Source organism: Haemaphysalis longicornis, unplaced genomic scaffold (assembly GCF_048455015.1).
Source record: "Haemaphysalis longicornis isolate Haplotype H1 unplaced genomic scaffold, Haemaphysalis longicornis Haplotype H1 scaffold_3, whole genome shotgun sequence".
NCBI classification, from domain to species: domain Eukaryota; kingdom Metazoa; phylum Arthropoda; class Arachnida; order Ixodida; family Ixodidae; genus Haemaphysalis; species Haemaphysalis longicornis.
Genome location: NW_027526335.1, coordinates 21,759,669 through 21,775,059, shown reverse-complemented (window position 1 = coordinate 21,775,059; position 15,391 = coordinate 21,759,669). Strand labels below are relative to the sequence as shown.

The 15,391-nt window shown below is 51.6% G+C and overlaps 1 protein-coding gene across 6 annotated transcripts in view; it reads right to left on the bottom strand.

Moving 5' to 3' along the window:
- LOC144174113 (uncharacterized) overlaps positions 1-15,391 on the bottom strand; it is a 350,888-nt gene that overhangs the window by 78,935 nt on the left and 256,562 nt on the right. For 2 of the 6 annotated variants that reach the window (XM_077702574.1, XM_077702577.1), the window contains exon 2: positions 125-178. The exons of 2 other annotated variants lie outside the window; for them this stretch is intronic. In XM_077702574.1, coding sequence (XP_077558700.1) covers positions 125-178 — 54 coding nt within the window. The remainder of the gene's footprint in view (positions 1-124; positions 179-15,391) is intronic. 2 more of the 6 variants (XM_077702575.1, XM_077702578.1) reach the window with 1 other exon arrangement.

Sequence of the window (15,391 nt, the reverse complement as noted above, 5' to 3'; positions counted from 1 at the left end):
AAAAACATAGACGGAAACTTCGAGCATTGGTGCCATTTTAGGATTACGCGGAAAGACGTCATTGGTGCCACCCTTGGACGGAATATTCGCCAAGAAAAAAAAAAAAAAGGATGTGCAAACTTACCCTGACTTTTAGAAGAGGTATCTGTTGGCACGAAGTTCTCTGCTTATCTTGCTGCTGAAATAATCAGAAAAAATAGCGCAACGGATCAGACGCGGTGTTCATTCAACGGACTCGCGAGTGTTGCAACTCGGAGCACTTTACTGTCTCTCCTCGTTTAGTCGCGTAGGAATGTTTTTTTTTTTTTTCGAAGATTACTAACCACCTAGACCGCAACTAAGTCTTATTAAAACAGTCTACGACTTTACAGAACATAAGCTTCTTGGAGCACCCAATAACAAAGTGTACGACTCTATACAGCACAGAGTTGTTGGGGCACCCTTAGTTTACGTATTTAACAAGCATGCAATTGTTAGGACAGCCAATAAAATTTACCTTGAGCCGGAGTTCTATTAGGCTGAAAATTACTTTGACCCTAAAAAAACTTGGGTCGGGTCTCGTTAATGCAGACTTAGTAAATGTGGACACTCCTCGCAGTATGGACGAAATTTTCGGCGACACCAGTCCGCCGCTATCAAGTTCTGCCCCGCATATAGAAACGTCTTGTCCGGACTATGCATAGCTTTGAGGAAGACGAAACAGGTTAATACAAACATTTCTATCCTTTTATCATGAACGAATGCTAAACGCGACCCCAAGCTATAGGAGAATTAACCGAACATCTTTCCTATGCAACAGAAAGGTAAAAGCATCGTTCCGCGCTTCTTTCTAGGCGTTTTTTTTTTATCTCAGGACAAATCTAATGGCCAAGTTTTAACCGAAGTCAGTGGATTTCCGATGGACAGGGAAACGCGATCCCACATTGCAACGTTGAGAAAGGAAGGCGATATATTTGGGGGACAAACAGTTGGCGCGAAAGACGAACAAAGACAGGCACGGCGGCACAATTATATACGTTACGTGCGGTTAATGGTGACGAAAAATTCAGTACTTGGAATATAACTTGGTTTTTATACCGACGCTATGATTCTCGTTCCGTACGAGAATGGCTCGGTGAATTGGACTAGTATGTGCACACAATCTCTCTGGCAGGCATAGCGCTCGAGCTCGGAGTGCAAGTGGACCAGCGAACCTACTACTAAGCGCATTCGGTCCTGCTCTGTGTAGGCCGCTCTGGTGTTTCGCGCAATCGAGCAACGCGGCGGTCACCGCAGCTCAGCGCGACCAAGGGACGCGCAAGATACAATTCAGCCGGCGTGACGCCCTGGGTGTGTTCCTTCTTTACACAACGCGGTGCCGAATCCATCCGCCCGCCCATTCTCTACTGGAAACATCGTCCCGGGCCTGGCCCGGGCGAGACTTGTCGTCCGAAGCCTATCCTCGAGTCTGCCCTCTTTCTTTTACTTGTTTCCCCCGCCTTTCATCCGCGGGGATGCGTTGGAGACGAGAAGATCGCTTGCCACAGCCGTCCAAGTCCACCTCCATCAGCGACTGCGAAGGCGGCTGGCTTCATGGGCGGCGGCCCCATCACGAGCCGTTCTGGGCACAAAAGGCCGAGAGGTCGTTAAGACGGGCGGGCCGCCGGACGGTCTGAACGCGCGCCGCGCTGCCGCCTCAGTTTTCATCCCGCCAGCTCTACACAGGCGAACGCACAGACGCACTCGTTTTGCCTACTACAACCGCGACAGGCCACCCGCCTTAACCTCCCCTCATCCTCATCCATCCAACGTCACCTTTCTTTTCTTCCTTTTTTCTGCGCTTTCTGCATGCAATAGGCAGGGACAGGTACTCTACCTCCCTCCTCGTATTCATCGCGACCCCCGCTCGTCTCTTCCCCGCGCCCCCTTACACAACACCTCGGTTTCTCGCTGAGCATTTTTGAGCGAATAGAAACGCTGCCGGCGTTGCGGCGGTGGTGGTCGCGATGTAATGATGCCCACGCACGTTAGTGATCACGCCCGGCGCAGAACGAAAGGAAAGTTGGCCCGTGGCGAGAGGGTGGGGCTAAAGAAGCGGCGGCGAATCTGCAAGCACCGCCGCTTACCCCCGAGCGACGACTTCTACGGCGACGCCAACGCCAGGCCGCGCGCGCATGCTTCCAGAGCGAGCCGACGCCCCGCCTCGCGGTTTCCGAGGGCGTCCGTCGCGCTTTTTAGAGCTTCTTCTTGTACCTCTTCATTCGGCGGACTTTAAGCGCAAAAAAAAAAAAAAAGGTATACTAAAAAGTAGACCGGGAGAACTAATGGTGGTGCAGGAGTTTGAAAAGAACGGAGGAGCGAGTGGTCAAACCCACGCCATCTCTGAAGCTGCACAGATGGCGAGGTTGTGTGGCGGTGCTCAGGCGGAGAAGATAGAGACGCTCTAAAGTTTATACGCGCGCACACGCCCAAATAAATGACGCCCCCTCCCTCGGGCGGCGCTGTGTACACTTCGAGGGAGTCACGGCAAATGGCTCCATTCACGTCCTGGCGTGGTGGCTATACAGTCCTGGTCAGCGTGGTCGGCTAAGGTATACCGTGGAGGCGCTTTCTCTCCTCTCTTCCTTCGAGAGTATTTTTTTTTAATGCGAAGCGTTCTTTCGAGGCGAGCATTCTAGATTCTGCCCTAAACACGACGGAACTCCGTGTATCCCGCACATCACAGATAGCGGCAACCAGTGGAAACTAATCCCTGCTCATCACGCGGTAATACAATCTTGAAACTAGTCCTCGGAGTGTACCGTCGTTCTGCCGCGTATATACAGCAGTGAGTTCTAAAGCAAACGGTTTGCGAGAACCACAGTGCAACACCGACAAACGCTGAGATAAGATCAAGGAAGCGCACGAACTGCTCCCCTCGTGGAACGGCGACACTCAGACTGGAAAGGAGACGGAGAGATAGAGATAGACCTACGGCAGGATACACGCAATTCCACGCCGCAGTTTAGTGGCTTCAGAGCACAGCATGCGAAGGGGACAAGAGCAGCCATTGTCTTCCCGCGTTAGCCGGCAGGCTCTCGGCTTTGTCCGTAGCATCGCATACGATGGCCTTGTGGCCTTATCGTGACGAATTCTGCGGTCTCTGTTTCAAGGCTCTGCGCAAAGAGCGCGCGCACGACCACATAAACCACGCTTAGGCTTGTTAGCGGTGACGGCGACATGCCCTAGGCTTCGTGTCCTTGCAAAGCGACGAGATGTGGGACGACGTCCGCTGACGCAGGAGTGGACGTTGTCCAGGCACGCCAGGCTCAATAGGCCGGGATACTCTGTGATGGTTGCAGGCGTCTTTCGCGCGGAGAAGCATGCGTGCCGTGTGACAAGCGTTATCTCGCGTGTGTTGTCGGAATATAGGGTGGCCGTCGCGGCTTCAGGAGGGAAACGCGGCTGATCAAGAACCGATCCAGAGCTTAATGAGCTGATTCTTTCCTCACAGTGCATACGGAAACGATGGCATGGCGGATGGCAAGCTTGCTTCGATACGTTTAGCAGAGCTGTAGTTCAAACTGTTTGATCAGAGGGAATGGTCATCCCCCCCCACCCCCACCCCCTATCTCCTTATTAAATCAGACGTTGAGGGTGGCCGCCTCCCTCCTACTCATCACGCAGACGACGAGAACATAGTGATTAAAGGCGTAACTCCAAATACCATAGTAGCTGAGAGGTTGTCGATATACCGTATAATTTGAAACGTCGTGTTCGCAAATTGAGCAAAATTACACCAAACTATACAGAAACTTGCAGCCGCCTGCAGGGCGCTGAAGCTCTCCACGCTGGTTTACCACGGCCACCAATTGTGAAGATTCTCCTCTGTTGCCGCCGAGAGAGGGATGGTCCTTCTAATTTCCTTTATTGCAGGAAACGACAAAGCAGGGGCAGGTGGGATGCTGGAGGACGCAGTCTGCTGGACTTATCGCAAAATGCACGCACGCTCGGCGCATCCCAAGCGGCCTCGGTCGCAGTGGATACCAGCGACGGTGGGGGATATAAGCACTGTTTTTACGGGCTGGACGTGATCTGCTGTGCATACAGTGAGACCCGGCGGGTTATCCGATGAGCAAGCAAGGCCGAACTGTGAGACGCGTTCACGTTTAGCCGGCATACACAACAAGAGCGGACACGGCGAGGCGGCAACACAGACAGGGCTAGGGCGGAATACGCATTCTAAAAAAGCACCAGGTTAGAAAAGAGCTGCCCGGAGAACGCCCGCCTAGGTTCCTTGTTTTGACGCGTTTGCGTAGTTACTTTCAGATTCCCGTGGGACTCTATACGCCATGACGCTTTCGGAATCCCGTGAGGCCCTATACCTCACGGCAAGAAACGCGCAGCTGTCAATTTTTTTTTTTTTTTGCGTTCTGGCGTTTATAACAGCACGCTTATGTTGGGTGGATAGTGCTTTTCGAGTAGCTGGGTGTATTGACGTTATTTACATATGGTCCAGCTGAGCCCGTTCAATTGTCAAAATACGGACACATATATGCTTCAAAGATTTTCTCTCGCAAAAAAAAAAAAAAAAAACTGCGAGGCACGCGTGCCCACTCTGTGGTCCGGACGGAACTTTAGCCCTAGCTGCGTGGATGAGTGGTGCATTGCCCGAACAGGAATATCGATTGAAATAAAGGAAATGTTCATTACACGCTCACAAATGTTAACCTATATGATCCCTCGGAGTAGATCTTTGATCCGATATGACGGTAGCATGCAGATAACTGTGTGACTGCAAACGCAGCTCAACAGACCAATGCTGCTGTTTAGCTCAAGTCCGCAGCATTCACCCGCCAATTTATAATTATCAGCACCATTTTTAAGACCCCCCCCCCCCTCCCCCCTCGTTCATTTTTGTCATCTAGATTCTCATTACGATAAAGGCTCGTTAATTTGAACTCGGTTAATTCGAACTTCTGGTTAATTCGAGCTCACGCCCATGTCCCGGCACAGCCCTGCATATTTAAACGAAGTAAAACTTCCGATAATTCGAACGCGTCGGTATCCAGAATGGTTAATTCGAACTATGATCCCCCGGTTTCCATCGTTCCTCGCAGAAGAAGTCAGACCAGAGTGATCACGATGTGTTGCAAATCCAAACAAAACCGAATATACAACAGATGCAAAACAGCGAAACAGAAAAACAACAGCGTGGCGCGTGCGCCATGCTACTGCAACAGCTTATTTCGCTTCTACAGAGGGCCTTCTTTGTGCTCTGCCCGCGCAGTGTGTAGCGATTTCCATTCACTATAGCGCCCGCCCGAAAATTCGAACTCCGCTTATTTCGAACAATTTCATGGTCCCCTTCGAGTTCGAATTAATGATATACTTGCTTGCTTTTGGGAGCGAACGACGAGGGAAATGAGCTTGGTGGTGAAAAAACAACGAACCGAAATTGTCAGGCTGTCGCAGTGACTCGCCTAGCAGCGACTACTGAGAAATGTGTGCCCCACCAAGAACTGCGCAATAAAAAAAAGGCCATTCAACAGCCAAATAAGCAGCGAAACAGACGTCAAACTGACTACCCTCCACGCCCAAGCTATATACACGTGCCATCTGTGTACGTGAGCCCACATCAAACGTGCGTGCGTTCCACCGCCGACTAATGAAAAAGGTTCTGACAAAGAGAGAGACACAGAGCGAGACAAATCACACACGTAATCCAGCCTCGATCAAAGCCAGACTAAAATTCCGAGGGACGCCAGGCTAATTCCCATCAGGGACACCGAACCGCGGGGCAGAGAGTTATAGGGCGGGACCGGGTCTCGGCCCATCTTTATGCCCCGTCCTTTCATTCGGTCTCATTCCTGTTCTGTTATCCCTTTTTCGCGACCGCGGTGCGATGTTCGCGTGCATGTTCCGTACAGAGGAGTGGAGCTGCGGCGTAAATCAACGCTCCGGTTCGTCGATGTGTGTTTTAAGGGGAAGGGTTATTAATCTGTTTTTTTTTTCTTGTAGTATTAATAACGCAATACCTGCGGTGTTTTACTAGTGGCAGGGCTAAAGAACACGCTAGAGAAGGAGCACCTCACATAAAAATGCCAGGAGCCGTCACTGGCGTTGATCGACGATCGCTGGAGGAGTCCGAGAAAGGGTAAGTTAACCCTGGACCAAGAGGGTGGTCACCGCGTCCGCGCTTTTTAACGGCCCGGTCATTACGCACGCTCGCGCATCTATAGCGGGAACCCATCACCCAAATATGGCTGTGAGGTATAAAGCAAAGCCGCGCAGTAAAGACAAGGGCTCCCCAATCAACACGCTTGGCATTGTGGGCTGGGTGTTGTTGAACCAGCGCGAAACACGTACGCAGTGGTGTTGATTTGCGGTCGGCCGCTCGGACCCAAACGGCCTTTGGGAACGACTCCGCACACCCACGGTCCGAGCCAGCAAACTATCTATCGAGCCGGCCAGCTAGCCAGCCATAGCCGGTCGGCAGGTTGTCTGGCGGAGTGGGCGGCGGTTGCAGAGGCCCGCCCGTGCCGCCGAGCAGTCGTAAAAGATGATAGTGCCGCCGCCAAGGCCCACTGGTCGGTGACTTACGGCCGACGCATCGATATCTGCGCCCCGTGCCTCTACGTAGAGGTGGACCAGCCTGGAGCCGAATGGAGTGGCGAGCATGACAGACGCTTAGGCATCGTAGCAGGGGTTATATCTGGAGGCTCGTGCTTGCTTCATCGCGGGAAAGGCGAATAAAAGAGGGCGAGGAAATATACAAGTGCTTATAGCGAGTATTGAGGATGTACCACCGATATGGAACTGTTCTGCGCAGTGTAATGTGCGTAGAAAGTAACTCTGAAAGCGCGGCGCCTTTTTGGAAGCGTGTCGCAGTTCGCTTCAGGCAACGTCCGCTAACGCGCTGCTCAACCACTTAAGTTCGCCCCCAGGATAGCGCAGCCTCACACATGCATATGCGCGGTAGCAGTTAGTATAAGTATGGATATCAAACCTTTCGATCAGAGTTTGGAGGGAGCGCCTTTAAGGTACACAAACGCGAACAAAAAATGCTCCCAGCAACCGCACAACAAGGATGAAACAAAGCCGGCTGCTGGACTCGTGGATTTTACAATGCGTCCGATGACCCTATCGAGTTGCTCCTGTCGGGTGAGAACGAACGACACCAACGGTGGAATTTCGACGCATGGGGCAGACATCCGTGGTGTGTTTCAAAAAGAAAAAAAAAGAAGGGAAGGAGGAAAAGGAACACAAACTAAACTCGGTTCCGCGTAATCTTTCTCTTCTTCCTTGCGGCCGCCGCAGCCAGACGGGCGGGAAGAGAGCGGATGCTCCGGTCCTGCCTCTCCGATAAAGGAAGGCCCACGGCCCGAAATCCCTTCGGCACGCAGACTGCAAGCACGCACGAACGCACAGGTACAGAGGAGGCGAGCCGAACGTGTTCGGCTGCCTCGGGGGCAATGTTTACAGGACTCCGCTTCTTTACGGCACGCGCGAGAACATACATACGACATGGGCGCTGCTCGCTTTACGATGCCGCCCGGCCGAGTTCCCGGGCAGGTTCACAAATCGACGCGCTCGGCTGATCGCTCACAGAACCCAGGCTCCGGGGCGCGCTTTTTTCTCCCCGCGGTGATCGTATCGGCGACCGCTGCGGCCAGCGACCGCGTTCTTCGCTCGATCTTTTAATCCGCCAACAGATTTTTATCGGTCGGGTTTTTTCGAGCGCATGGTCAGCGACGCGAGACGCGAGTGGTTTAGTAGTGCTCCGTCTCTCTCCTTTCGCGGAGCGTGCGTGAGGTCCTCGGTGTTCGTGGCCGACACGCTTGGATTGCCGGTCGCACACCGGGGGTCGCTCGGGCGGTGCGCCGGTTAACGACGAGTTAAACCGGAGGGTGCCTGTCTGGCGAGCAGGCGCGTGCTTTGTTTTGCCTCGCGCGCCGTTTTATAACGAGCAGGTAACCACTGACGACGTTTTGTTGGTTTTGAGGAAGGGGATTGAATTCCCCGAGGAAACACGTTACCCTTCTTTTTTTCTTTTCTTTAAGACACACATCGCGAGTTTGGTTTGTCCTTTTCTGAAACTGCTTTCGAGTCCGTACATCTGTGCAAACTGATATCTGTTTGCTGCAAAAAAGGTTAAAGTTGGGCTGTAACATTGCTGTGTGCCTTTTCTGCCTTGGCGCCTCTAATGACGAAAGCGGAAGTTGTGTACCGTGGATAAAAAATAATGGGAAGTTCATTTTCTACAAAATAAAATAAAAATATTAAACAATAAAAGGGGCAGCGTATTCTACGGTTGTTAAAATTACAGCCCATATTGTATGTGGCCATTGAGGAACAACAAAAAAAGACCTGGCATTTTTTTGTGGTGAGGGGGGCGGGGGGGGAATGTTTGTATTAGTTGAGCGACTCAAGGGTGAAGGATATCTCTCCTTTTTTGCACGCACTTTGAGAATTTCTTGAACTCCCTTCATTGCACGTCACTCATTATGTTCCCGCTGTTATGGAATCAAAATCATGGAATGAAACAAGGGTGGTGAACCACTCGTCTGCACTTATTCAGAGCCCTGCGGTAAAGGCCACACAAACCTACGCGCACAATATTTGGCACCGCGTCAATGACATCATTTCATATTAAAAAAAATGCAGTAGGCGACTTGTTGAGGTTCGTGATGATCAACAAGGCAAATATAAAAGATGCTTAAAGGGTTCGCTGGGCTCACTGCCGAACTATACTCCCGCTCCCTAACCCGTTCTCTAAGAGCAACGGAGGTCGGGGAAAACGCGCAACAGAAGCGCGGCCCCAAAGAAAGGCCGGTGTCAGCGACGCTTCACAGCTGTTACAAGAGGTCGCGACGCGAGGCAGCGGGCGCAGAAGCCGGCGACGGCTGCAGCGACCTCCCTCGCAACCGTTTGTCCCTCCGCTCGGCTCGCCAACTCCGGCTGGCGACCGACCGCCGAAGGGACGGCTGCAGGATAGATGGATGGATGGATCTCGCAGCCGGGCCAGTGGACAAGCTGACGCATTGATTCCTCCCCCCTCACTCGGGCACAAGATGGATTGTCCCTCGGGGAGTGTTTTAAGCGGGCTCCCCCCCAGAGCGGTCGCAGAACCAGCTCGCTCTCATTTCGATCGAGTTGGCTCGCCGGCGCGTTTCACATTGACGAATTGCAAATCGCGGTCGAGCAGCCTCAGCGCCCCTTTTGTTTAGGATCGTCTCCCGAGATGGCCTCCGTAACACGCTCGCTACGCCGCGTGACGGAGTTTCCGTGCAGCGCTGTCTAGGCTGACCTGTTTCCGCCCAAAAGCAGTCGAGGGCTCGAGGCATCCTATTCTCCTCAGCGGCTACGCCGCGCAGATACGATCTGCGCGTCTGGCTTGCACAACCAGGCGTCAAAATACAGCCTGCATATGCACAGAGGTTGCACATTTGTTCAGCGTCCTACGCATCACCTGCCGGATGAATCCGCAAACCCATGCAATATGATTGTCCGGTCACGGCAGTGTGCGGGGCGGTCTTTTTACGATGGGCTCGGCTTCTACAACGCTGCATTGAATTACAGGGAAACGGAGCGCCAAGTGGCGTGATAGGGCGGATAGCAGGCGTGAACAAACTCCGCGGTGCAAAGCCTTTTGTTGACTCTGATTACTCTCGACTTGAGTGCATGGGGTGTATACAGTGCTCTTAACTCTCGTGTGCCGATCCGCATTCCAAAGTGTCCAGTTTATATCTGATGTGTCTTAAAAATGGATCGCCGAAGCTGAGCTCTCGGGGCGTTGTCGTGCGTGCGGGTGAGTCGGGCGCTCCTAAGTTTTGCGCTGGATAACACTGAAACGCCTTTGTTTGAATAGTGGTTGCGAACATGCTTGAACACGTTCTGCACAAACCTAGCAACTGAATCACCCTTCGCCAAGCGCAGCGTAAGCGTTGTTTTTCTTTTGAGATGCTTGCTGTTTAAATCTTGTAATGTGACTATGGCGCGACAACATCGTTCCGAGCGCACTGGATATATTCGCGCAGTTCTTATCGCCACGTCGCTTTTACAGTACTATAAGGCGCGTGCACCCTCGTGTTCACCCTCAAAGCAAAGAGTGGCTGTATCAGAATTAGTAAAATGATTGATTGTGGGGTTTAGCGCGCCAACGCAACGCAGACGATGAGGCGCGCCGTAGTGGAGGGCTCCGGAATAATTTTGACCACCTGGGGATCTTTAACCTGCGCCGAAATCTCGTACACACGGGCGTTTTTGCTTTTCGCCTCCATCAGAAAAGCGGCCTCCGCGGCCGGGAATTGAACCCGCGACCCAGAATTAGTAAAAGAATCCCAGGCCATCTCCACTAATGTGAAACCTGTGGAGGGGCGAAGCATGCAGTGTATAGGTGTATTCTTGGCGCCTTGGCCAACGGAGATGAAACCGCTGGGGTATACAGGTATACAGGTTTGCTGTAAAAGTCTCGTGTCCTTGAAGCACGAAGCTTTCTAGAGCGTGGCGTTGGAACACGAGTGTCCCGGTGTGTTATTTTAGTACGCGTTTTTGCCCACGGAGATGAAGCGTTCTAGCGCGAGGCGTTGGAAAACGAGTTTTCCGGTGTTTTAGTACCGCGACTACATGAAACGACGACTACGACAGGAGACACCGACAGCCCGAGCCCGTAAGGGGCTTCACCCCTAAAACCGCAACTTGGTTTGCGCGCAATGTTTTGTCAAGTAACTTGCAAATCGCCGCCTTACGTGATCGCCGACAAACCTCGGAACTGAGCCGCTACATAAGGAACGAGAGAGATACCAGCTTCTGCCGCTATCCGACCATCGCAAGCCCAGTCCCCAACACACTCCGAGAACTAGTTTTAGACAATCAGTTGTGATGTTAGTGTATACAGCTGTCTCACGAAATGAAGCACTCGTCGCGTTGTTTGGTATCCAAGCATGCATGATAAATGCATAAACACAAAACCCAGTTGCATTACTTCCGGACGGCCACCTCGGCGTGCTCCCCTATATCTTATCCGTTATCCCTCCGCCGGGTCTCCGCCCGAACGTCGCAAAAAAAAACGGCGGTGCGTCCGCCGCCGACGCTAACCCTAATCCCCATTGTTTTCCGCACAAAGGAGCGCACGAAACGCTGGCGCTCCGCAACGAACCCCGCGTGTGTGCCGCATACGATTGCGTGGACTTCATTTTGCATACGAAATAAGGGTCGAGTATTTATTCAGTATATACGCGGGCGCTGCTTCGGCTTAGCCCTAATTGAAAAAATCGCGGTCGCCGACCCGCTCGGGGTTTGGACCGAGGGTCCGAGCCATGCCGTCATCTGACACGCCATCCGGAGGTCTAAATCCGGGCTTTGGCCGCGCCCGAACAATTTAAAACAGGTCGGATATACGGGCGGAGTGGTCGGGCAACAGCGCCGCTTCCGCGCACAGTGCGGTGCAAGACCGCACGATATGCAATCGAACAGGACGGATTCGAGCCAGCATCGCGAGAGAACCGAACCACTCTTTCAGTCTCACTGGTATTTGACGCCTGTAGGGGAGTAGGAAAACCTTACTTTATGATGATTTTTAGATAACCAATACTGTGCGTTACAAATGAATCGACGGGAAAATCAGCTACTGAGCTATCTCTGCTATAGGGTTTATCTACCCTACAATGCACTGTTAGAGCTACAGCAACGTCACCTTACTGCACGTGCAGCCTTCAATGCATCTCAAATGACCAATGCATTTCACGCAGAAGTTGCAGTTTACCCTTCAGAACCGTGGGTGACGAGCGGTGCACCTAACTGAGCGAATTCGGCCGCACAATGCTCGTTACGCGAACTTCGCGAGCGCCTGTTTAGTATATTACGAGCGCGCCGGAATTGAGAAATGTGGTTCTTTCTTTCCCGCGGGCTCTGATCCCGGCCGTTCGCCACGCAATGAAGCCTTCTAAACCCCGCGGTAAATTGAACCCGGTGGCCGCTGGTCGTCCTTTCCTTCGTTACAGCCGCATGCGACCAAACGCACTGGCCTTGCTTTGAATTTACGCGGGACCCGCCGCGCGAGCGCAACGCGGCCATTGTTTAGAGCCGGCTTGGACGGTGCCATCTACCCCTGCATGCATATTTAAAACGTCGTGCGAGAATCACAAAGGGCTCACAAATAAAGAAAATAAAGAAATAAATACGGGAATAATTTCATTTGTGTGTGTGTAGTAGGAGGGGGCGTACGTGTGCTGCTGGCGAGACTGAATGGACAGAGATGCGGAGCTGCTGAAGCGAGCTTCTCTGTACGGCAGTACTGCATGACCAGGAAGCCCACGGAGAGATAGGGTTTACAGGCTTGGATCACGTGACCACGTGACTCCACTCCACATCGCATTGTTTCACATATAACCGAGATCGCGGGTTCGATTCCAGGCCGCGGCAGCGGCTTTTCTGATGGAGGCGAAAAGCAAAAACGCCCGCTTGTACGGGATTTCGGCGCACGTTAAAGATCCACAGGTGGTCAAAATTAATCCGGAGCCCTCCACTACGGCGCGCCTCATCGCCTGCGTTGCGTCGGCGCGTTAAACCCTACAATCAATCAATGTTTCACATGTAACGAATACATGCGCACAGGACTTCCTTTTTAAAGTGCAGAATACTTTACGGGCTCGCCTTGTCGTAGCTAGCTGTCACGATGTCACGCGACTGCCGGAATCAGGCGGCGCAGCGAGATAGCGGACCCAAGTAGAGCCCCACGGCGTACCGTATACCGGCGTAACACAGAGGTTTCGAAAACCAAGCTGTTTATATAGTCATAACTGTTCGAAACTCCTGAACCGCTGGCGCTTGTCATACGCTTCCCCGTAGTACGGCGCAAAGAAAACTGCGGGTACATTTGAGGTAAAATCTGTGTATATAACCAGCGTACCCCTGCGTCCATTTAGTATAGGCGCGCCCGTTGGGTTGGTTTTTACGAAAGGAAAAAAGGGGCGACCAACAACGACGCGTTCCAACCGGCGCAGTAAGGCGCCGGCACGTGCAAGATCCCGCTAGCGCTGTTATAGGCAGAGGCGCGCGAGCACTGCGAAGGCGGGGAATTTGAATTGCATTAAACAAACCTCCGTTCAATTCATCAAGAGATAAGTGAGACACGGAGGCGAAGAGCGTGACGGGTGGTAGCAGTGAGCGGACAAACGGCGCTACAATCCGTTATGGCGAATCACTGCTCTGCATTTCCGACAGCTTTCATGTTGAGTGGAACGGCTTTAATTTTTGTTGTTATTTTTATATGTAAGCAGCCGTCGAAACTGAATTGTAATTTCAAAGGAACAATAAACACGAATGGTCTCACTCAACACAACTCGAGTCCATAGAGTGCGCTATGTAAGATTTCTGCATGAGAAGGCCGAGCATCCATCAATGCGCGTTGGTTAGCGTCATGTCGATTGCTCCCTATAGGCGTCCATTGGCGATGAGATGTTTGAGTGGCGCCCCCTGGCTCTGACGTCAGCTTAGGGACTCGCGCCGCTGTCGTCTGCTACACTTGCAACACTCGCGCCGAACACTCGTGCCGCTGTCGCCTATGTAATGCCCTCCCCCCCCCTATTTTTTCCCTCTCCCTCTCTCCTTCCTGTCTTTCTCTTTCACATCTTTTCTATTCCACCCCTAACCTCCTCCCAAGTCTTTTACCCCCACCCCCTGCACTGGGTTGTATGCAGGTGAGCTCCCTAGTGAGCTCAATAATATCCCCAGTGCACTTTCCTTTCCTTTCTTCCACCAAATCACTTCTCTCTCTGCTACACTTGCGCCATACACTCGCGCCGCTGTGGTCCGCTTGTGAGGGGCAGCAAAGCCAAGCTAAAAATCACCCGCTTTGATGTTTTAGGGTCTCAAAAAGCGTATTTCCAGTAGTTCAGTTATTTTTCCGGCTTCTAGACACCTCCAAGCTGTATATACCGCACGTTTGCAATTCACAAGGAGAGAGAGAAAGACCAACTTTCTTCAGAGCATCGGTCAGATAATCGTGTGTAACTCGTCCTTTCTAGCTTATTTGCGAGGTTCAGAGCTCAGAGCTCCTCGATAAGTATGCAAAATGCGTAGGCTCCCCTAAAGTATTTTCGAGATGCTCTTATGAAGGCTCACTAGTGTAATGCTACGCACCAAGCAGCGCCTCCCTACACGCGCATCGCAAAGCAGGAAACAAAGCGATTGTCTTCTATTTCTTTCGTTCTGGTTGACTTGTATCATGTAAATGTTTTTTCTATGCCCAACGCATTAATTTTTCTGCACCGCCACACACGTCTTCTTAGGAAGTTTGGGGATGTTTGAGAGGTGCACATGGTTTGTGTGGATATTTTCTTCAGGCTGTAAGACATACACTACCTTCGTCAGAAATTGGCTTTCGGTATGGCTGCGTACAAGAATTCTGCAGTCCACAGGACTAAGTGAGGTGTGGTGACATTGCGTGTCTGTTATTTTAGGACTAAGTGAGGTGTTATGACTTTGAGAGATTTGATATGGTATTGGGGACGATTAGGCGGAGCAATTGCCGGCAGCTATGCAAGGCTAAGTCCGCCTTATTCAACAATACTTACTACTACTACAACGTGCATATTCGCAGCGTGCGTTTATTCACATAGAAATGCAATGAGAAGGTTTGGGCTACGCCACCACGAAACGGCGCAGACGACGTTGTCCAGAGTACTAGGCGACTTTTCCGCCCCGAATTTCTATCGTAACAACAAACTGAACCTCAACCCGAACAGTTATGACGTGATTACGGTGTTGAAGGCTTGATATACTCGCTAACGAACGAAAGAAATAGTGTACGTGCCGGTTTTCAGTATTATGAAGAATCATAACCGATGAATATCTTCACGTAGCTATTTATTGTTTTCCAACCCCTTCAGGCGTAAAGAACAAATCCCGGCCTACTCGGGATGATGTTCCACGAACTGAAGAAAATTATTCTTACTCTCTGTCCTAGACTGAAGAACCCGCCCACTAACCAGCCCGATTTTACTGCTAAAGTTTTCTGCTCCTTCCCTCCTCCTCGTACTCTTGAGTGCAGTGTTACGTACTGTAACGCATATCTGAATATTGGGAAGACATGGCTGTAGGAAATGTACCGAAATGTCCCTCAAGGTCTCAAGAAACATATTGTTACTGTATTTTTATCGTACACGTTACCCGTTTTGCTCAATAAGCCTCCATACTGCTAGAAGCCTGCACCAGCACGCGCCTATACCGTACGTTATTTGAAACTCAACCTGCATTTTTTGCGCCCCATGGTGCATGTCGGCACATTGTCATGCTATGACAACGTAAAGTGATGTGATACATTACTTTCGAGCGTTCCGCAAGGTTGCAAAAACTGTTTTACCTTACATACGATTACCAGGAATTGTAGTGCCTTCTGTCAAAGCGGAGAGCCCCGAAGGCCTGGGAT